The 24,006-nt window shown below is 43.5% G+C and overlaps 1 protein-coding gene across 3 annotated transcripts; it reads left to right on the top strand.

Moving 5' to 3' along the window:
• Positions 1-917: 917 nt before the first annotated feature.
• On the top strand, positions 918-9,301 carry LOC132894644 (procathepsin L-like). 3 transcript variants are annotated; one of them, XM_060934745.1, is made up of 8 exons: positions 918-952; positions 2,396-2,505; positions 3,796-3,938; positions 4,531-4,728; positions 4,905-5,096; positions 6,617-6,782; positions 8,573-8,678; positions 9,166-9,301. In XM_060934745.1, exons 2-8 carry the CDS (start codon positions 2,406-2,408, stop codon positions 9,263-9,265), a joined length of 1,005 nt encoding a protein of 334 aa, XP_060790728.1. In that variant the 5' UTR covers positions 918-952; positions 2,396-2,405; the 3' UTR covers positions 9,266-9,301. The 3 variants fall into 3 exon arrangements, with proteins under 3 accessions (XP_060790728.1, XP_060790727.1, XP_060790729.1); XM_060934744.1 differs by lacking the exon at positions 918-952 and adding an exon at positions 2,104-2,310; XM_060934746.1 differs by lacking the exon at positions 918-952 and adding an exon at positions 2,104-2,310 and having other exon boundaries at positions 2,379-2,505.
• The last annotated feature ends 14,705 nt before the right edge of the window (positions 9,302-24,006 follow it).

The following is a 24,006-nucleotide window of genomic DNA, read 5'->3' as shown; positions in this document are numbered from 1 at the left end:
CTAAACGTGTTTAGTAGTTTTGTAGTCAAGACCACCTAAACCAAGACCAAAGTGTATTGAGACCAAGACAAGACTGAGACTTTGAGGGATTGAAATTAAATCAAGACCAAGACCAAGGCAGGGTGAGACCGAGTCGAGAACAGGACCAGATTAATGTGTGTGAAGGGGGGCAGGGAGGGGTGACAGCCCTTAACAGGAAGAAAAACCTTTACATCTGATCTGGGAAAGCTCCAGTGCTACAGTATTCAGTAATTGAACCACTATCCAAGACCCTACAAAGGCCCAACAACACCCTGGTTTCCATGAGTGGTTGAAAATCTTCGCTCAGACAGACAAATTGTCACAGATTTGTGTCTGCAGTCTGTGGTCTGGGTAAGCTAGTTAAAGTTCATTGTTAATTGGAAATTAACTTTCAAATTTCCCTGAGATGTTGTAGTGGGCATTCCTTTAACTAGCATATCACAGCAAGATTTACCAAGCCACACCAATCAGTGGCACCATGCCATGACTAATAAAAGGCACAAGGATGCTCATGTGTCAACCTGATGACACCCAATTTTTATATTTGTTGAAGTATACTGTGCAGTCTAAGCTCCTGGTTTCCAAAGAAGGCATGATTAATGGTCATACCAACAACTGATGGTATGAGCTTGGTTCCAGTTACCAGCCCAAAGATGGACCCATCATACAGTATGACTAATTTATCTAACAAAATGCCCAATGCCCTTTCAAGGACAGTACACATCATTGGTTTTATGACACCTTTTCATATTCCTCCAGTGTTGAAAGTGGCATATAATTTACTAATACACATTGCATAAGGAATGTCATGTTTTGTGGTTGTGTGTCAGAAACACCTGATGAGAGATGTAATACAATGGTATATAAATCAGAAACAACTCTATTCTCTATTCATAAGTGGGTTCAAGACCTAAGGAACACACACATTCAGGTATGTACCATAGGCATACAGACACAGATGTTATGTGGACTGATTGGGTACAGAGGAACATATTTGTATATGTAAATAATTTATTTTAATTTATCGAGAAGTTTTCTCTATTTATTTTCTCTGTTTATCTGTAATGATGCTGCTGGAATCTTAATTTCCCTGAGGGAACCCTCCCAAAGGGATCAATAAAGTTTTATCTAATCTAATCTAATTATCGACACCCTGTGGGATTAAGGGACATTTACAACTGTTATGGATCGATCTTTGTGTAACATTGTTGAAGTAGATGAAGTACTTTTTAAAAAAAAAATAAAAGTGCTGTGATTTATCATTTTTTTCTGATTTATAACAGAATGGAATGTTTATAGAGTATTTGGAATCCGATTGCAATAAATAGAATTAGACCAGAATTAAATTCCGAGCATATAAAAAATTACATGCTTGAAATATCCAGATTTTTCTATTCCATTCAGAATTTTTCTTTTGCAGTTTGTTGTAAATATCTACCACATATTACAATATCAGGAGACATTTTATATTTTGGTTCGAGGAATGACATGCAACCTTTGAGCTCGATGTTCATGTGGTTACAAGGTCGATTCCCTGTTGACATTTATTGGTAAACGACAAAACTAGAAATTAATACAAACAACGATGAATGATTAACAAAATGTGATCTATGAAAATACTTAGAAAGTGGAACAAGAGATTTTCTGATGCAGGTTAAACATTATCAGTTCATTTGTTTACAAACATTAGAATTACTTCCTCATTTACATAAAACACAGACACCGATATATTTATATAAAAGATATCCTGTACTAAATATAAGTCTATGGAAAACACATTTTAAATCAAAACTATGTTTTCTTAACTTAATAACACATACTGATTGTTTTAAAATAATCATCAGGATGTCGATAATTGTGGAACGGTGTCGATAACTGTGGACAACGGTGTCGATAATTGTGGAACGGTGTCATGTGATCTGATACGGTGTCATGTGATCTGGAACTGTGGAATTTCTGCTATATAACATTCCAGTTAAAATGAGTTTTTGTGGCTGTGTGTGACAAGCACCTGACCAGACCTGTAATACAGCAGTTTATAAACTCAGGAACAGTGTGGCAGCTCTTCATTCAATCACAGACACAAACAGGCATGTACCACACACACACGCACTTGTATATTATCCTCGGTGACACATGTCAATTAGCTTTTTGGCCTGAGTTTTATGTAGATAGAATGATTCTTGTTCACGCAGACTGTTGATTTCACTTTTGTATTTCCTATTTGTGATGATCTGAACAAAGTGAAACCAGTGAACGAGTGGAAAAGGATATGAGTAACTTTGAGAAGTAAGATTTAGGAGAATGGAAAAAGCTTATGGTATTTAGTTCAAATTGTCTTTTCACCACAAACACAGACCATTTATCTTCTCAGCCTTTGCAGAATGAAGGTTTTGCTTGTTGTCACGGCTCTTGTGGCTCTGGCCAGTGCAGCCAGCGTCTCTCTGGAGGACTTGGAGTTTCGTGCCTGGAAACTGAAGTTTGGTAAGAAACTTTCTTAAACTGTGGCCTGAGAGCATAAAATATTTCTAGTTGGATTAATAAACAGTAATATACAGAGTACACCTTAAAAATGATTTTAAAAAATAATAAAAAACATGAAAGATGATTCTGAATTTTATGTGAATGGGATCAACTAATTTCAAACCTATTTACTGGGGTTTAATAATGTAAAATTCAAGCCATTAAAATTTTATAAATGGTTACACTTATCTGAATTTTAGAAATAAAGCATTTACTACATGCTTGTGAGAACAAAAGCATGCTTTCACTGACTCTCATTTCAGTATTTAGTTGGAAAGTTCTAAACCTTAAAGCATATTAATAGAAAAACTACACAAGAAAGGTATTTACTCACAATTGTAAAGAATGTAAATTTGGAATTGATATCGTTTCCTGTGAGTTTAAATGGGTTAAAGAACTTTATCTGTGTACTGCGACACATATCATTTTGGTATTAATCAATGCCACAAGTCTGTGTGTGTGTGTGTGTGTGTGTGTGTGTGTGTGGTGATTCACAGAGTCCTACAGATTTATATTACTTTACTGGTTTTAAATATAATGGGAAAAAAAATTTAAGTGCCAAACAATTTAAATGTATTTAACTAATAAATATTCACTTTTCATTTTTACAATTTGTTTGAAATAGTTCCAAATTCTACAATTTAGGTACAATTTACAAAAATAAATAAATAAATAAATAAATAAATAAAATGAAAAGGGGGTGGGGGGTGTTTAAATTGAATTGATTATTTATTTTAATAATGTTGCCATGACATTTTGGAGTATTTTCACTGACTGTAATGTCAATTAGTAAATCCGAAAATAGACGACACCACGAGGTCTTTATTTTAATTAAAAATATACATTAATTAATAAACATTTTGCAGAGAAATGTTCTATGTCTCCATTCCAAATAATGTGTTGATATTGGTAATTTTACCTTTACACACTATAGAGTGTTTATTGTTCTCCAAACTGACCTTCAGACTCTCCAAGCTTCACCATTCTTTCTGATCTCCAAATACATCTACACCACACATATCAAGTTCATAATTGTTTTGTTTAGACATGTTGCGAGAGAGCACAATTGTGGGTGGTCCTGAGCACTGGTTTGAAAATCTACAGTATATAATACTTAATTCATAATAATCTGAAAGAACATGAAACAAAACAATTCTTTCTTGTCAATTCAATTTTGCAGAATATTTTTAACTTCAGCATCTGCCAATCGAATTTTTGCACCTTTTAAAATAGTGTATGTTTTTCTCCTAGGTAAGATCTATATGTCTGTGGAGGAGGAGTCTCAGCGTAAGAATACATGGCTGGAAAATCGCAAGCTGGTCCTGGTACACAACATGCTGGCTGACCAGGGCATTAAGAGCTACAGACTTGGCATGACCTACTTTGCAGACATGGTGAGAAGAAAAATAGGTATATAGTGGGGTCAAAGAGTCTGAGACCATGAGTGAAAATGCTTCTGTTTAGCATTCAATTTAACACAAAGGTTTTCATTACAAACGATATCATCAGCAACAACTCGCCAGACATAGAATATTAGAAATATTTCCATGAATTTTGGAATTTCTTAGTATTTCATATGTCTTCTTTTTGCTGTAATATCAGTGTGCACTCTGATGACCCATGGTGGATAAAATCCATCACTGTCTTCTCTGAAGACATGCATGAAAGGGCTAAGACTCACAGAAAATCACAGAGAACCTCCAGGTTCTCCAGTATCCTTCCAAACATGCTGTGGGTAGACTGGCTACTCTAAAATTGCCCCTAGGGAACCCTTAGTGTTCTCATGAGAGGCCCTAGATCAGAAATAAAGCAGTTACTGAAGGTGAACAAATAGTTGAATGAAAACATATCACTTAGTATGGACATCATTCTTGACTATATTTGTGAAGACAACTGGAAAGACAAGACAGCACAGTACCACAGTCAAACGAACAATCGTCTTCATTAAAGCAGCGACTAATTTCACTGAATCTCCGCCTCTGACAGGATAACCAGGAGTACAGACAGTCTGTGTTTAAGGGCTGCCTTGGATCATTCAATAGGACCAAGAGCCACAGTGCATCTACCTTCCTCCGACAGGCAGGAGGAGCTGTTCTGCCAGACACTGTGGACTGGCGGGAAAAGGGCTATGTGACTGACATTAAGGACCAAAAGGAGTGTGGTTCTTGCTGGGCCTTCAGTGCGGTAAGGGCAGGCATGACATATAATTACCGCAGCATGACCTTTTTACTCTTCCTTCACTGTCAATCAGTACTAGATTTAACAATTGGCCACTTTTACAGTCCTGTTGTAAATAGACTGTCTGTTTTCTTCTTTTGCCCTGATCTCCATCTATTTCTCTATCATCTATTGTCTCTTAGACAGGGTCATTGGAAGGTCAGACTTTTAGGAAGACAGGGAACCTGGTGTCACTGAGTGAACAGCAGTTAGTGGACTGCTCCTGGGAATATGGAAACATGGGATGCAGCGGTGGTTTGATGGATCAAGCCTTTGAATACATTCAGGACAACAACGGAATTGACACAGAAGAGTCCTACCCTTATGAAGCCAATGTAAGTGGAAGATGAAAACACTCAGATGAAGTTATTCAGATGAACAGTTGGGGAAAACTCATTTTGATGGATATGACATCTTTTTAAATGAAACTGCGTAAAACACTGTAACAGTTCCTGATGTGGGTGGAGCACAGAAGCAAGGCAGGCGAGAGTTGATGTTTACATAAACACTTTATTTCGCTTTTCAGCTTTCTTTCACTCACTCACTCACTCACTCACTCACTCACTCACTCACACATGCGGTGTGGTTGGGGAGAGACACCCTTTTCTCTGCTCTCTCTCATTTTATGCTCCCTCCCTGTAACACACACACACACGCTAATTAACAGCAGGTGGAATGACTTAGCCACTTACCTTCCCCGACCCCGCCCTCCATTCACAGACTGCTGCTTGGCCACACCCCTGCTACCACAAACACCTACTTGCTTTTTGCAGGATAAAAGCTGTTTTTATTGATTAAATATATTTATTTACCCAGCAAGCTTACATTTTTACAATATTTAAATAATATTGGCTGGTGTTGAGCAGTATATCAGATATATTCCATTCAGCTAACATGATACTGAATGAGTCGAAGACAAGTAGCTGAATGGAATATATCTGATATACCATGCAAAAAAGACAACCAATATTATTATTATCATCATACATACACACTCTTCATATCAGCATTCTGAAAGGCCACCACTAGCTTACCCGCGACTCAGTGCTGTTAGTGCGGCAGTCCAGTTACCTTCTCGCTGATGTAGTGTTAGTGCAGGCCAATGTTAGTGTAGGCCAATGCTAGTGCAGTCAAGCCAATTATTATTATTATTATTATTATTATTATTATTTTCCCTGTGTAATTTACTTGGTTCCTTTTAAAATCAACATCGAGAACTACACAGAATGGAGCGACCTAGCAGCCAAAATTCTCTCAAAATCTTCCACTTTTAATGAAGCAAACCTCGCAGCCATGTTTGTTTACAAACTGTCACAGTCACTCACTAGCGTGGAAGTTTTATGTCTCTGATGTGTCTCTTTTCAGTTTTTCGATGTCCGTTGGTATGTTTTTCTCTTGTAAATATGCATGAAGAATATATAATGAAGTTTTGGTAGCCTTTCAGGTGTTCAACACATCTTTAGTTTCAGCTTTCAGTTTATTTATTTAGGGCTTAAACCTAGCAGTAGCACTGGATTAGCCTCGTTTTTTTCTCTTTCCTGGTGGACAAAGAAATGATTGTGCGCATGTGCAGCAGAAAAGTTTTGTCATTGGATCTTTGCATGAGCTCCGATGTGTGATGTTGTGTTGTCTTGACAACATGCAATATTATAACAATATTGCATGCTCATTCTCCATTGGGGAGAGTGACATAATACATGGAGGATAAGTGATATGATAATATTGCATCCCATCAGTAAACTCAGTAGAAGCGAATGGAATACATGCTTTTATTCCCATGGAAAAAGTGGCCCGTATGGATAATAATCAGTAATATGCACTAAGAACAAAGTGCACTTTGTCTCACTCTCATCAGGATGGGGACTGCAGGTTTGAACCAGACACTACTGGAGCCACCTGCACTGGCTATGTGGATATAAACAGTGGAGATGAGAACGCTCTACAGGAAGCCGTGGCAACCATTGGACCCATTTCTGTCGCCATAGACGCAGGTCACCCTTCTTTCCAGCTCTATCAATCTGGTGAGTCCCACATGAAAATTATATAAATCAATCCCGTGTCACTAGTATTTTTCCCCCTAATGTTTCCAGAACAATCCAAATATTATTGTTTTGTGGTTTGCATTTATTTGGATCAATCTTTGGTTGGTACTGATTAAAATGAATAACTGATTGCAATTGTTAATGTTGGGATTGATTTAAGGAATCTACAACCCTGATTCCAAAAAAGTTGGGACAAAGTACAAATTGTAAATAAAAACGGAATGCAATGATGTGGAAGTTTCAAAATTCCATATTTTATTCAGAATAGAACATAGATGACATATCAAATGTTTAAACTGAGAAAATGTATCATTTAAAGAGAAAAATTAGGTGATTTTAAATTTCATGACAACAACACATCTAAAAAAAAGTTGGGACAAGGCCATGTTTACCACTGTGAGACATCCCCTTTTCTCTTTACAACAGTCTGTAAACGTCTGGGGACTGAGGAGACAAGTTGCTCAAGTTTAGGGATAGGAATGTTAACCCATTCTTGTCTAATGTAGGATTCTAGTTGCTCAACTGTCTTAGGTCTTTTTTGTCGTATCTTCCGTTTTATGATGCGCCAAATGTTTTCTATGGGTGAAAGATCTGGACTGCAGGCTGGCCAGTTCAGTACCCGGACCCTTCTTCTACGCAGCCATAATGCTGTAATTGATGCAGTATGTGGTTTGGCATTGTCATGTTGGAAAATGCAAGGTCTTCCCTGAAAAGAGACGTCGTCTGGATGGGAGCATATGTTGCTCTAGAACCTGGATATACCTTTCAGCATTGATGGTGTCTTTCCAGATGTGTAAGCTGCCTATGCCACACGCACTAATGCAACCCCATACCATCAGAGATGCAAGCTTCTGAACTGAGCACTGATAACAACTTGGGTTGTCCTTCTCCTCTTTAGTCCGAATGACACGGCGTCCCTGATTTCCATAAAGAACTTCAAATTTTGATTCGTCTGACCACAGAACAGTTTTCCACTTTGCCACAGTCCATTTTAAATGAGCCTTGGCCCAGAGAAGATGTCTGCGCTTCTGGATCATGTTTAGATACGGCTTCTTCTTTGAACTATAGAGTTTTAGCTGGGAATGGCGGATGGCACGGTGAATTGTGTTCACAGATAATGTTCTCTGGAAATATTCCTGAACCCATTTTGTGATTTCCAATACAGAAGCATGCCTGTATGTGATGCAGTGCCGTCTAAGGGCCCGAAGATCACGGGCACCCAGTATGGTTTTCCGGCCTTGACCCTTACGCACAGAGATTCTTCCAGATTCTCTGAATCTTTTGATGATGTTATGCACTGTAGATGATGATATGTTCAAACTCTTTGCAATTTTACACTGTCAAACTCCTTTCTGATATTACTCCACTATTTGTCGGCGTAGAATTAGGGGGATTGGTGATCCTCTTCCCATCTTTATTTCTGAGAGCCGCTGCCACTCCAAGATGCTCTTTTTATACCCAGTCATGTTAATGACCTATTGCCAATTGACCTAATGAGTTATAATTTGGTCCTCCAGCTGTTCCTTTTTTGTACCTTTAACTTTTCCAGCCTCTTATTGCCCCTGTCCCAACTTTTTTGAGATGTGTTGCTGTCATGAAATTTCAAATGAGCCAATATTTGGCATGAAATTTCAAAATGTCTCACTTTCGACATTTGATATGTTGTCTATGTTTTATTGTGAATACAATATCAGTTTTTGAGATTTGTAAATTATTGCATTCCATTTTTATTTACAATTTGTACTTTGTCCCAACTTTTTTGGAATCAGGGTTGTACGATGAGCCTTTGTGTAGCAGCATGCAGCTGGATCATGGTGTCCTAGCCATTGGTTATGGCACAGAAAATGGAAAAGACTACTGGCTGGTCAAGAACAGGTAAAAAAAAAATCAACATAAAAAAATTTATTAAATAGATTATACATTGTTTATTCAAACTCAACTAGTTTGGCTTGTTATGTCTTTTTATTTCTAAAGTTAAAAATCTCAACTTACATCCCAATAAAGTTTATAATCTACCCCACCATATTAATTTTTTGTAGGTGATGTACCTGTTCGTTCAGAATGTACCTGTTATATAAATGCTAATAAATACACTGAAGAGGAGTTGTTTATGTGCAGCTAAACATTTTTTTTTCTTTAGCTCACTTCACATTGTACTAAGTGCATTCTGGCCTGTTCCCTGAAATGAGTTTGAAACCCCTGATCTAAAAGCTCAGAGGAAATACTGGAAATTATTTTACAGTATTCCAATTTACAACAACTCCATTAATTAAGATACAATCAAGCCAGTTAAAGCCAGTGGTCCATATGGATCGTTAAATTGTTCACTGATTCCCCCTCCCCTTTCTCTTTTTTTAAACAGCTGGGGTCTCGACTGGGGTGAGGAAGGCTATATCACGATGTCCAGGAACAAGAATAACCAGTGTGGTATTGCCACAGCAGCCAGCTATCCTCTGGTTTAAAGATGTGCACAATAAAAATCAATGATGTAACAACTATTAAATGCTCTGTTTTATTTTAACTGGTATAATAAGGTTAAAATATTAAATTATATATATATATATATATATAATTACAAATATCATTATCCAATACGGGCGGCACGGTGGTGTAGTGGTTAGCGCTTTTGCCTCACAGCAAGAAGGTCCTGGGTTCGAGCCCCGGGGTCGGCGAGGGCCTTTCTGTGCGGAGTTTGCATGTTCTCCCCGTGTCCGCGTGGGTTTCCTCCGGGTGCTCTGGTTTCCCCCACAGTCCAAAGACATGCAGGTTAGGTTAACTGGTGACTCTAAATTGAGCGTAGGTGTGAATGTGAGTGTGAATGGTTGTCTGTGTGTCAGCCCTGTGATGACCTGGCGACTTGTCCAGGGTGTACCCCGCCTTTCGCCCGTAGTCAGCTGGGATAGGCTCCAGCTTGCCTGTGACCCTGTAGAAGAATAAAGCGGCTAGAGATAATGAATGAATGAATTATCCAATACTTTAACAAATGTTTCACTCTGACTACAATAAGTGCAAAAATCTTACTTATTGATGCTCTTCTACAGGTGGGTGAAAAACAAGTCCATGTCTAACTCAATCTGAAGCTTCTACCTGACTTGATTATGTAACACGTTGCACAGTGGAATCTGTGTAAAAATGCAGCATAAAAACACATTTTTAAAAATAAAATTGCTCTGGAAAACTGAGTACTATATCTGAACCTTATTTTCTACTCTATTTTGTGGGCAGAAATCATGGTATGAAGACGAACATGAACAAGAATGGAAAAAATAAAATAATGGGAAAAAATGTATGAAAAAAATACCTTGACATTCTTCCTACAATATTGAGTATTATTATACATACAGGCCACTTTTTCCATGGAATAAAAACATGTGCTCTATTACCTTCTAGTGGGTTTATTGCTGGCATGCAATATTGTTATCATATCAGTTATCTTCCATGTATTACGCCACTCTACCCAATGGAGAACAAGTGTACAATATTATTATAATATTGCATGTTGTCAAGACAACACGACATCACACATCACAGCTCATGCGAAGATCCAATGACAAAACTTTTCTCCAGCACATGTGCAGAATAATTTCTTTATCGGCTGGGAAAGAGAGACGACGAGGCTAATCCAGTGCTACTGCTAGGATTAGCTATGTTATAATTAAGCACTAAATAAATGAACTAAAAACTGAAACTGAAGACGCGTTGAACAGCCGAAAGGCTACCAAAACTTCATTATATATTCTTCATGCATATTTACAAGAGAGAAACATACAGTGGTGCTTGAAAGTTTGTGAACCCTTTAGAATTTTCTATATTTCTGCATAAATATGACCTAAAACATCATCAGATTTTCACACAAGTCCTAAAAGTAGATAAAGAGAACCCAGTTAAACAAATGAGACAAAAATATTATACTTGGTCATTTATTTATTGAGGAAAATGATCCAATATTACATATCTGTGAGTGGCAAAAGTATGTGAACCTCTAGGATTAGCAGTTAATTTGAAGGTGAAATTAGAGTCAGGTGTTTTCAATCAATGGGATGACAATCAGGTGTGAGTGGGCACCCTGTTTTATTTAAAGAACAGGGATCTATCAAAGTCTGATCTTCACAACACATGTTTGTGGAAGTGTGTCATGGCATGAACAAAGGAGATTTCTGAGGACCTCAGAAAAAGCCTTGTTGATGCTCATCAGGCTGGAAAAGGTTACAAAACCATCTCTAAAGAGTTTGGACTCCACCAATCCACAGTCAGACAGATTGTGTACAAATGGAGGAAATTCAAGACCATTGTTCCCCTCCCCAGGAGTGGTCGACCAACAAAGAGCACTCCAAGAGCAAGGCGTGTAATAGTCGGCGAGGTCACAAAGGACCCCAGGGTAACTTCTAAGCAACTGAAGGCCTCTCTCACATTGGCTAATGTTAATGTTCATGAGTCCACCATCAGGAGAACACTGAACAACAATGGTGTGCATGGTAGGGTTGCAAGGAGAAAGCCACTGCTCTCCAAAAAGAACATTGCTGCTCGTCTGCAGTTTGCTAAAGATCACGTGGACAAGCCAGAAGGCTACTGGAAAAATGTTTTGTGGACGGATGAGACCAAAATAGAACTTTTTGGTTTAAATGAGAAGCATTATGTTTGGAGAAAGGAGAACACTGCATTCCAGCATAAGAACCTTATCCCATCTGTGAAACATGGTGGTGGTAGTATCATGGTTTAGGCCTGTTTTGCTGCATCTGGGCCAGGATGGCTTGCCATCATTGATGGAGCAATTAATTCTGAATTATACCAGCGAATTCTAAAGGAAAATGTCAGGACATCTGTCCATGAACTGAATCTCAAGAGAAGGTGGGTCATGCAGCAAGACAACGACCCTAAGCACACAAACCGTTCTACCAAAAAATGGTTAAAGAAGAATAAAGTTAATGTTTTGGAATGGCCAAGTCAAAGTCCTGACCTTAATCCAATCAAAATGTTGTGGAAGGACCTGAAGCGAGCAGTTCATGTGAGGAAACCCACCAACATCCCAGAGTTGAAGCTGTTCTGTATGGAGGAATGGGCTAAAATTCCTCCAAGCCGGTGTGCAGGACTGATCAACAGTTACCGGAAACGTTTAGTTTCAGTTATTGCTGCACAAGGTGGTTACACCAGATACTGAAAGCAAAGGTTCACATACTTTTGCCACTCACATATATGTAATATTGGATCATTTTCCTCAATAAATAAATGACCAAGTATAATATTTTTGTCTCATTTGTTTAACTGGGTTCTCTTTATCTACTTTTAGGACTTGTGTGAAAATCTGATGATGTTTTAGGTCATATTTATGCAGAAATATAGAAAATTCTAAAGGGTTCACAAACTTTCAAGCACCACTGTACCAACGGACATCGAAAATCTGGAAGAGAGACACATTGGAGACGTAAAACTTCTGCATTAGTGAGTGACTGTGGCTTACAATGCCTTATGGATGATTAAGTCTATATTCTTTACATAGCACTTTTAACAATGGACACTGTCACAAAGCAGTTTTACAGAAATCTGGACACGGATTCAGATTTGTTCCTAATGAACAAGTCAGAGTAGATGGTGTAGGTACAGCCCCGTCCCGTCTAGAACTACAAATCCTATCAACTAACTTCCACGATGACCTACGTCACGCCTAGGTGGGATTATGTGCGTCACATCCCCCCTGACTCCATAAGTGACTCAGTCAACTTACGTTCTCTCTCTCGTCGGTGGACATTCATGTCATACAGACATAAAGAGATAACCCTCCGTTCATCAGAACATCTAAAATCAAGATGTCTGCCTTGCAAGAAAAAGAAGACTCTGCGCTTTCGTATTTACCACTGGCCATCCTTTCCTTTGCCAATCTGCAGTTGCCATACATTCTCCACACAGATGCCTGCAGGCAGGGGTTGGGTGCTGCTCTCTATCAGGAGCAAGAAGGATGGCTTTGATTAGTGGCTTACGCCAGCAGAGGACTCTCAAAGAGTGAACAGAACTACCCCACTCACAAGTTAGAGTTCTTAGCCCTTAAATGGGCAGTCTGTGAAAAGTTCCACGACTACCTATACGGGTGTAAGTTCACCGTTCTGACAGACAATAACCCCCTCATATGTTTTGACGTCAGCTAAGCTGGATGCTGCTGGCCATAGATGGTTGGCCGCCCTCTCCACTTACCACTTCAATGTCAAGTATAGGGCAGGCAATAGAGATGCTGACGGGTTGTCTCGGTGACCTTAAGATCCTCCACATGAAGATGATACCTTCATTAAGGAGAGAGAGAGAATAGAAGACCTCAGGAGACGGCTCATGGATGTGGCTGGCACCACCATCTCTTGTGAAGTGCTCTCAGCTATATGTCAGTGTCATCTTGTGGTCTGCATGAATGAACACTGCTCAGGCACAGTCATTGCCGAGTCACTTGCTGTTGATGCGTCATCAGTGCCTGATTCCTTTGGTCAAGACGTTTTACCATCAGTGACTCCAGCTGATTGGCGAAAAGCTCAAGCAGATGACCCACACATCAGCCGTGTTGTCAGCCTCTTCACGAAAGCAGCAAAGCCAAGTTACACAGGAGACAGCCCAGAACACACTGAAGTAAAGCTCTTGTTATGACAGTGGTGTAAACTGGAGCTGAGAGATGGCATGCTGTACCGCAGGTGGGTTAACCATGGCCGACCAGTGTATCAGCTGGTGCTACCCAAGCAATGTCAACAGAGAGCTCTACAGGGCGTACACGATGAAGATGGCCACCTAGGTGCTGAGCGAGCACTACACCTTGCCTGTGCCCGATTCTTCTGGCCTGGCATGGCCGCCGAGGGGCAGACACACAGTTTGGCAGGTCCTGTGTATTTGCTTAAAAAGTCATATACTTGCAGGAAAAGACCTCGGATTTCACCATCAACATGTCTGTCTATTGTCTTTATAACTCTATACCTTCTTTTGAGTTTAACCTGTCCAAGAAAAGTGGATAACTTGACTTTGTTACCAGCTAAGCAGAGCCAACTTGCTTTGTACACAAGAGTACTGCATCATGGCCAGGCTAGGCCACCTCCAGGTAAAGACGAACAATCAACTGCAACTCATCCCTTTTGGGGAATTGTTCATCTCCTGATGATATTGCTCCTGGCTGGTGATGTTGAAGTAAATCCTGGACCTCAGTTTCTCTGTTTACATTTTTTGGATGTGCCACAACCACAGCTGATTGGCCTACTATCACAACTGCCTAGGCCAGAGCTACCTGGGCTGCTACCACAGCTAGCCCCATCACCATACTTGGCTGGACATCTACCATCATTAGCCTGGCGTTCACTACACCAGGCCAGGCTTTCACCAGCTGGGCCACCACTACAACTAACTGGGCCATTATTGTTAGAAGAGCTACAGCTATACCAGGCTGGACTGCTAGCTGGGCACTTACCACAGCTAACAGGCCTCCCACTACTGCTAACTGGGCCTTCACCACCACTGGCTGGGCTACCATCATATTATGCCTGGCCAAACACACAACCAGCTGGGTTAACACCACATCTAGCTGGGCATCCATCTCTGCAAATGGAGCTACAGCTACATCAGGCTCGACTTTGTACTGGGTCTCCACCACAGCTAGCAGGTCTTTTACCTCTGCTAACTGGGCCTTCACCACCATTGGCTGGGCTACTATTATGCCTGGCCTGGCTAACAACCCAATCAGCTGGGCTATCACCACATCTTGCTGAGCCTCCACTGCTAACAGAGCAACAGCTACGACAGACTCGACTACAAACTGGGTTTCCACCACAACTAGCGGGCCTTCTACCACTGCTAACTGGGCCTTCAACACCACTGGCTGGGCTACTACCACATCAGACCCAGCTAACATCACAACCACCTGGGCCACCACCACAACTACCTGGGTCTCTACTATTGCGAGCGGAGTCACAGCCACACTTCCAACCACTGCCAACTGGGCTTTCATCAACACTGGCTGGGCTACCATCACAACAGGCCTGGCTCTCACCACATCCAGCTGGGTCACCACAACATCCAGCTGGGTCACCACAACATCCAGCTGGGCTCCCATTACATCAGACTGAGCAGTTACCTCCATTACGTGACCGAACTGAGCAGCAACCACTGCATCAAGGATCATGTTTACAACTGCAGCTACCTGAGGTAACTGAGTCTCCTTCAACAAAGAAAACTTTACATTCGCTTAATCCAGCAATTAAGAAACAAAAGAAAATGCACTTCTTTCAAATCCTTAATAATGCCAAAATCATCTGGGACTCCCGATCTAAGCCAAAGGGAATTTTGCTGGGCCATATTAACATTCGAAGTATTGTCAACAAAACAGAGCAAATAGAACATTTATTAAGTGAGTCGAATATTGATTGTAGCGGGTACAATGTGTGGGTGGAGCACAGAAGACGGCAGGACAGAGATCAGGATGAAAACAACTGGCTTTTATTGCCAAACTTTTCAGTTTAACATATAATTCAATCTCTCAGAGGCTGACTCGCGCGCGCACACACAGACTGTCGTCTCCTCTGGATAATCACTCCCCTCTGCTCTCACTCTCCCTCCTTAAATAGGGCGCGGTTTACTGGGGAGAACACACACAAAACATAGGTTAATCACACTCAGGTGAAGCGATTCTGCCACTTACCTTCCCCAACTCCGCCCTCCTGTCACAGACCGGTGCTTGACCACGCCCCCGCTGCCACATACCCCCACCGCCCGACTCAGGCCGGGCGCCCGTCCGGCCCGCAGCCGACTCCCCCCCCCCTTGACGGGAGAGGAAGTCCGCCACGACCATCTGTGCCCCCGGCCTGTGGACCACCTTGAAGTTGAAAGGTTGGAGCGCTAGATACCAACGGGTGATCCGCGCGTTGGCATCCTTCATGCGGTGGAGCCACTGGAGGGGCGCGTGGTCCGAACAGAGGGTGAAAGAGCGCCCCAGCAGGTAGTAACGGAGGGCGAGGACCACCCACTTGATCGCCAGACACTCTTTCTCGATGGTGCTGTAGCGCCCCTCACGCACCGACAGCTTTCGGCTGATGTATAATACTGGGCGATCCTCTCCCCCCACCTGCTGGGACAAAACGGCCCCCAGCCCTCTGTCCGACGCATCCGTCTGCAACAAAAAAGGGAGAGAGAAATCAGGGGAGTGCAAAAGTGGCCCCCCACACAGTGCAGCCTTTACCTCAGAGAAAGCCCGCTGGCACTGCTCCGTCCACTGGACCGGATCTGGCGCCCCCTTTTTAGTGAGGTCAGTCAGCGGGCTGGTGACGTCCGAATAATTAGGTATAAACCTACGATAGTAGCCAGCCAGCCCCAGGAACTGTCTCACCCCCTTTTTGGTCTTGGGCCTCGGGCAGGCCGCAATCGCTGCTGTCTTATTAATTTGGGGACGCACCTGCCCGTTACCCAAGTGGAAGCCCAGATACCGTACTTCCACCCGCCCAATCGCACACTTCTTCGGGTTGGCAGTGAGCCCCGCCCACCTCAGCGACCTAAGGACGGCCCTCAGGTGTTGCAGGTGCCGCTGCCAGTCATTACTATAAATGATGATGTCATCTAAGTAAGCGGCCGCATAGGTGGCGTGGGGCCGGAGGATCCGGTCCATCAGCCGCTGAAACGTAGCGGGCGCCCCAAACAGCCCAAACGGAAGTGTGACGAACTGGTGTAAGCCGAACGGTGTGGAAAAGGCCGTTTTTTCCCGGGATAATGGAGTCAAGGGGATCTGCCAATATCCCTTCGTCAAATCCAGTGTCGAGTAAAAGCGAGCCGTGCCTAGTCGATCGAGCAGCTCGTCAATACGAGGCATTGGGTACGCGTCGAATTTAGACACCGCGTTGACTTTTCTATAGTCCACACAGAACCGGACCGAGCCGTCGGCCTTGGGAACCAAGACCACTGGGCTGCTCCAGTCACTGTGGGACTCCTCGACGATGCCCATTTCGAGCATGGCCTGAAGTTCTTCCCGAACCACCTTTTTTTTGTGTTCGGGTAATCTATAAGGACGGCTACGCACTACCACCCCCGGGGGCGTCTCTATGTGGTGTTCTATGAGGTTGGTGCGACCGGGCAGGGGCGAGAACACATCCGAAAACTCGGCCTGCAACTGGGCGACCTCCGTGAGTTGGGTCGGGGAGAGGTGGTCTCCACAGGGGACCAGAGAGGTGCGAGATGCCAATGACCCTTTTTGGACCTCTGGCCCCAGCTCCGCCTTCTCCGGAACTACCGACACCAACGCCACAGGGACTTCCTCGTTCCAGAGCTTCAGCAGATTGAGGTGGTAGATCTGTAGCGCCCCCTCCCTGTCCGTTCGCCTAACCTCATAGTTGACATCCCCGACTCGCCGTGTGACCTCAAAGGGCCCTTGCCACTTGGCGATTAATTTGGAGCTCGACGTGGGCAACAGGACGAGTACCTTATCTCCCGGAGTGAACTCTCTAAGGCGCGTGCCCTTGTTGTACAGGTAGGTTTGCCGTTCCTGGGCCTGCCGCAAATTCTCCTGAGTTAAGTGGGTGAGCGTGTGGAGTTTTGCGCGCAGATCCATAACGTATTGAATTTCATTTTTGCTCTGCGAAGGTCCCTCCTCCCAATTTTCCCGCAGTACATCTAAGATGCCGCGCGGCTTACGCCCATACAATAATTCAAATGGGGAGAACCCCGTGGAGGCTTGGGGGACCTCTCGCACTGCAAACAACAAGGGTTCGAGCCACTTATCCCAGTTACATGCATCCTCACTTACGAATTTTTTGATAATATTCTTGAGGGTGCGGTTGAACCGTTCGACTAAACCCTCCGTCTGTGGGTGATACACGCTGGTGCGGATCGGCTTAATACCCAGTAGCCCATACAGTTCGGCCAGTGTTCGTGACATAAACGAGGTGCCTTGGTCAGTCAGAATCTCTTTCGGGATTCCGACCCGGGAGATGACGTGGAAGAGGGCCTCTGCAATACTACGTGCGGAGATATTGCGAAGAGGCACCGCTTCCGGGTATCGCGTTGCATAGTCCACCAGAACCAATATAAAGCGGTACCCTCGTGTTGACCGATCTAAGGGCCCGACGAGATCCATCCCAATTCTTTCAAACGGGGTCTCGATTAATGGTAGGGGGCGCAAGGGCGCTTTTGGAATGGCCGCTGGATTTACTAACTGGCATTCGCAGCACACCGTACACCACTTACGGACGTCGCCGCGGATCCCCGGCCAATAGAATCGGGCCATTATCCGGGCGAGTGTTTTATCCTGCCTGAGGTGTCCCGCCATGGGATTAAAGTGAGCCGCCGGGAATACCAATTCCCGGTGGCTCTTTGGAATTAACAACTGGGTGACATGCTCCTTCGTCTGAGTGTCCTGCGTCACTCGGTATAACCTATCCTTTAAAATGGAAAAATAGGGGAAGGTCGGGGTGGCGTTCGGCTGGAGCGTTTGACCATCGATTACTCTCACTTGGTCAAACGCGTGTCGCAGAGTTTCGTCTCGCGATTGTTCCAGTGGGAAATCTGCGAGGGATTCCCCAATAGAAAGAGGAAGGGCTGGGGGCTCCTCACTCTGTTGCGGAGATGACGTAGACGGCTCTGCGACCGCAGCTCCAGCCAAAACGACACCGGGACCCCCCCCGCTAACTGGCAGGACCCACTCTTTACTAGGTGTGCCATCAACCCCCGAAATCCCGGCCAATCAGTCCCCAAGATCAAAGAGTGGGTAAGGCGAGGATTAACCGCCGCCTTTACTATGGATTTGTCCCCTCTGAAATGTATGTGGACCGACACCAACGGGTAGCAGTGAACATCCCCGTGCACACACAACACCTTCACCCCTTGTGCTCCCCCCAATGCCTTGTCTTGCACCAGGCTTTGGCAGATCGAGGTCTGGTTGCAACCCGAATCCACCAACGCCTGATATGTCGCCCCTTGCACACTTACCGGTATGCGATACGCTCCGGCCTGATCGAGGGCAGCCTCTGGCGCATCGGGGATCCGCACCACCGCCCCCACCTCCATAGCGGCACACTGTTGCTGCAGGTGGCCCGGTTCCCCGCAGCGCCAGCAAACCGGCCCGGGCCTCCCCTCTGCAGCTGTGGTTTGAGGGTCACTCACCTGAGGGGGGGGAGAGACAGACACAGAAGGGAGAAACGGGAGGGCACCACGGGTGCGGCGGGCCGGCTGGGGTGGAGCCGGCCCCCGCCTCCGTGGTGGGGGAATGGGGCGAGGACGGGACACGGGAGGAGGGGGAAGAGAGAGAGAGAGAGAGAAGAGGAGAGAGAAGATGATGTCATCCGTTGTCCTGCCACCGGGACAGCCACCAGATGATCCTCCACCAGTCCTACAGCCTGATCCAGCGACGCTGGGTGGTGGCACTGGACCCACTCCGCGGTTCCGGCGGGTAGGCGGGCAATGAACTGTTCCAGCGCCACCTGGTCGATGATCCCCTCGGCGTCGCGATCTTCGGCCCTCAGCCACCGCCAGCAGGCATCCCGGAGCTGCTGGCCGAACGCGAACGGGCTGCCGACTTCCTCCATTCGCAGCACGCAGAAGCGCTGGCGCTGCTGCTCCGGCGTGCGCCCCACGCGCTGGAGGACAGCCCGGCGAAGGTCGGCGTAGGCCAGCCGGTGGTCGGCGGGGAGCTGTAGTGCGGCTAACTGTGCCTCTCCCGTCAGTAGGGGGAGGAGGCGCACCGCGCGCTGCTCCATCGGCCACCCCGAGGCTTCGGCGACCTGTTCGAACAACGCGATGAACGCCTCGGGGTCGTCCTGCGGGCCCATCTTAGTCAAGGTGATGGGAGATGGGCCCGCGGCCGGGGCGCTGGTGGACCCCGCCGACACGAGGAGGCGCCAGAACGCCTCTCGGTCTTCCTGTTGAGCCAGCACCAGGGCTTCGAAGCGGCACTCCTGCTCCTTCCGGAGCGTGACGAGTGCCTGGTGCTGGCTCTGCTGAGCCGTGGCGAGGGTGTGGACCAAGTCCGCGAACGGGGAGGATTCCATGGGGCTGCAGGACAGGTGCTCCACCTTCCCGGGTTTCGGCACCACTGTAGCGGGTACAATGTGTGGGTGGAGCACAGAAGACAGCAGGACAGAGATCAGGATGAAAACAACTGGCTTTTATTGCCAAACTTTTCAGTTTAACATATAATTCAATCTCTCAGAGGCTGACTCGCGCGCACACACACAGACTGTCGTCTCCTCTGGATAATCACTCTCCTCTGCTCTCACTCTCCCTCCTTAAATAGGGCGCGGTTTACTGGGGAGAACACACACAAAACATAGGTTAATCACACTCAGGTGAAGCGATTCTGCCACTTAACTTCCCCAACTCCGCTCTCCTGTCACAGACCGGTGCTTGACAACGCCCACGCTGCCACATTGATATACTTGGAGTATCTGAAAGTTGGTTGACACATTCGTCATCTACAGCAGCTATTAGTATTCCAGGGTATAATGTGTTCAGAAAAGATAGGGAATCAGGGAAAGGTGGGGGAGTATTGATTTATGTAAGAGAAAAGTTTAAGTGTGAGCTATTAAGTTGGCCTATTGAAGTCAAAGCTGAATATATTGGTCTTAATATATCGCTTTGCTCTGCAATGTCTTTTATTGTAATTTGTGTGTATCGACCTCCCTCTGCAAAAGATGCATTTTATGATCATCTGCAAACAGTTTTAAATCATTGCAATTCTAATAAGGAAATCATATTACTTGGTGACTTTAACATCAACTGGGACATCAAGTCAGACTGAAAGAAAATTAAACAACTTATGTATAAATTCAATATGAGACAAATTATAAAAGGACCAACAAGAATAACAAATACGTCAAAAACAACAATTGATCTAATATTTACTAACAAACCAGACAGGATCTCTAAGCCTTTTAATCTACTATCTGGTCTGTCAGACCACAATTTTATTCTGTGTACGAGGAAAATTTCAAGGAAGTACTTAGCAGCATCTACCAGGGGTCATGATTACTATTTCATACCCAAAGGCCAACAGCATATTCTGAAGGAGGAGATAAAACACACAGATTGGTCTAATATTCTTGAAAATAACAACATTGAGACTAGCTCAGATAGTTTTATCAAGAAAGTCAATAACATTATAACACATTTTACAAAAAAAGGTAAATCCAAGAAACAGAGAAATAATCTGCCTTGGCTGAATAGTGAGATTTTAAAATTAATGAATAGTGCTTTAAAGCAATCTCTAAAAACAAAAACTATGAGTGACAGACAGATCTTCACATCATTACGAAATAAAGTCCTAAGGATGACCCGTAAATCAAAAGCAGAATTTTACATTGAGACAATTAAAGAGGCAAATGGTAATGGAAAGCTAATATGGAACAATCTAAATAAGCTATTGGGAAGGGACAACTCTAATTATCTTAGTGATTTACAACTCCAAGTACATGGTAAGCTAACCGACAACCTAGACATCATTGTGAATGACCTTAACAGATTTTTTATTGAGTCAATACAGGAACTCACAAAACACTTAAAATGCTCACACATTCCTCATAATCCTGTCGATGCAAGTAAACCAGTATTTATCATAGAAGAAGTAACTGTCCCAGGGGTAATAAAAATAATATCATCTTTTAAAAGTTCAAAGGCCAAAGACACATTTGGTCTTACTAGTGATTTTTTAAAGACCCACAAGGAGGCGCTTGCTGACCCAATTGCACATCTTGTAAATCTATCCATAAAGCATGGTATAGTACCATCAACATGGAAGATTGCTAGGGTCACCCCAGTCTTTAAGTTGGGGGACAAGACTAAATCTGAGAACTACCGACCAATAAGTATTTTACCCATCATTTCCAAAGTAGCGGAGAGATGGGTTACTACAAAACTGACAGAACATTTAAATAAAGGTTATGCCACTCTCCATCCAATGCAATTTGGGTTTAGGAAATTCCATTCCACAGAGGCAGCTACCTGCTATTTCCTAGAAAATTTAAAGAGCATGTTGGATCAGGGTGGCTATGTTGCCAGCATATTTCTTGATTTAAAATGTGCTTTTGACACAATTAATCATGATTTGCTTATTGCAAAATTAACATATTTCAATTTCTCAAATAGCACCCTCTGTTGGATGAAGTCATACTTGTCAGACAGAAAACAGGCAGTTCAAATTGGTGACTCATTGTCTTCATACCTCACTTGTTCTGCTGGAGTTCTGCAGGGCTCAATACTGGGTCCTGTTTTATTTAGCTTATATGTCAATGGTCTGCCTGATGTCTGTAGAAACATAAAAATACAACTATATGCTGATGACACTGTACTATACTGTCATGCAAACTCTATGCAAGAAGCTGCTACAAGACTCTCAGGAGCCATGGTGCCGGTGTCCCATTGGCTCCAAAACTGTTGCCTACATCTGAATACAAAAAAAAACTGTATGTATGTTTTTTTTCACGACAACCAACAGGGGGGCAGCAACCATCAGTTATGGTAGATGGAGAGAGACTTGATGTGGTTGATCATTTTAAATATCTTGGGGTAACCTTTGACTCTTCTCTTAATTTTAAGCAACATGTTAAAAAAGTAATACATAAAGTTAAACCTAGTTTATCTAATTTTAAACACATAAGACCTTTCCTACCCATGGAGGCTGCAAAGATCTATATGCATGCAATGATATTTACTCACATTTCCTACTGTTACACTACATGGTCACACACATCAGAGAACATTTTAAAACCAATTAAGTCTCTCTTCAAGAGAACACTTAAAGTTCTTGATAAAAAGTCCATATATCACCACTACTGTAACATTGTTAAGAAATACCAAATATTGGACTTTGATAGTTAACAGTTGTTTTTAGATGTCTGTCTCATTTTTAAGGTTTTGAATGGACTAGCCCCTCCACCATTACAGGATTTCATAAAGAAAAAATCTTCACGAGTAAACACAAGAGCACTGACAAAAGGGGACTGTGAAGTGAAATGGCGTAGAACTAAATTCAGCCAAATGGTGGTGTCCATTAGAGGAATGCAGTCCTGGAATACACTGCCAGCTCATATCAGACTGTGTGACATCAACACCTTCAAAATGACCCTTAAACAGTGGCTGAAGATACAACCCCGATTCCAAAAAAGTTGGGACAAAGTACAAATTGTAAATAAAAACGGAAAGCAATAATTTACAAATCTCAAAAACTAATTGTATTCACAATAGAACATAGACAACATATCAAATGTCGAAAGTGAGACATTTTGAAATTTCATGCTAAATATTGGCTCATTTGAAATTTCATGACAGCAACACATCTCAAAAAAGTTGGGACAGGGGCAATAAGAGGCTGGAAAAGTTAAAGGTACAAGAAAGGAACAGCTGGAGGACCAAATTGCAACTCATTAGGTCAATTGGCAATAGGTCATTAACATGACTGGGTATAAAAAGAGCATCTTGGAGTGGCAGCGGCTCTCAGAAGTAAAGATGGGAAGAGGATCGCCAATCCCCCTAATTCTGCGCCGACAAATAGTGGAGCAATATCAGAAAGGAGTTCGACAGTGTAAAATTGCAAAGAGTTTGAACATATCATCATCTACAGTGCATAATATCATCAAAAGATTCAGAGAATCTGGAAGAATCTCTGTGCGTAAGGGTCAAGGCCGGAAAACCATACTGGGTGCCCGTGATCTTCGGGCCCTTAGACGGCACTGCATCACATACAGGCATGCTTCTGTATTGCAAATCACAAAATGGGCTCAGGAATATTTCCAGAGAACATTATCTGTGAACACAATTCACCGTGCCATCCGCCGTTGCCAGCTAAAACTCTATAGTTCAAAGAAGAAGCCGTATCTAAACATGATCCAGAAGCGCAGACATCTTCTCTGGGCCAAGGCTCATTTATAATGGACTGTGGCAAAGTGGAAAACTGTTCTGTGGTCAGACAAATCAAAATTTGAAGTTCTTTATGGAAATCAGGGACGCCGTGTCATTCGGACTAAAGAGGAGAAGGACGACCCGAGTTGTTATCAGCGCTCAGTTCAGAAGCCTGCATCTCTGATGGTATGAGGTTGCATTAGTGCGTGTGGCATGGGCAGCTTACACATCTGGAAAGATCCCATCAGTGCTGAAAGGTATATCCAGGTTCTAGAGCAACATATGCTCCCATCCAGATGACGTCTCTTTCAGGGAAGACCTTGCATTTTCCAACATGACAATGCCAAACCACATACTGCATCAATTACAGCAT

Source organism: Neoarius graeffei, chromosome 11 (genome assembly GCF_027579695.1).
Source record: "Neoarius graeffei isolate fNeoGra1 chromosome 11, fNeoGra1.pri, whole genome shotgun sequence".
Taxonomy (NCBI): Eukaryota; Metazoa; Chordata; class Actinopteri; order Siluriformes; family Ariidae; genus Neoarius; species Neoarius graeffei.
The sequence above is the reverse complement of the archived record's forward strand: the minus strand, read 5'-3'. Positions and strand labels throughout refer to the sequence as shown.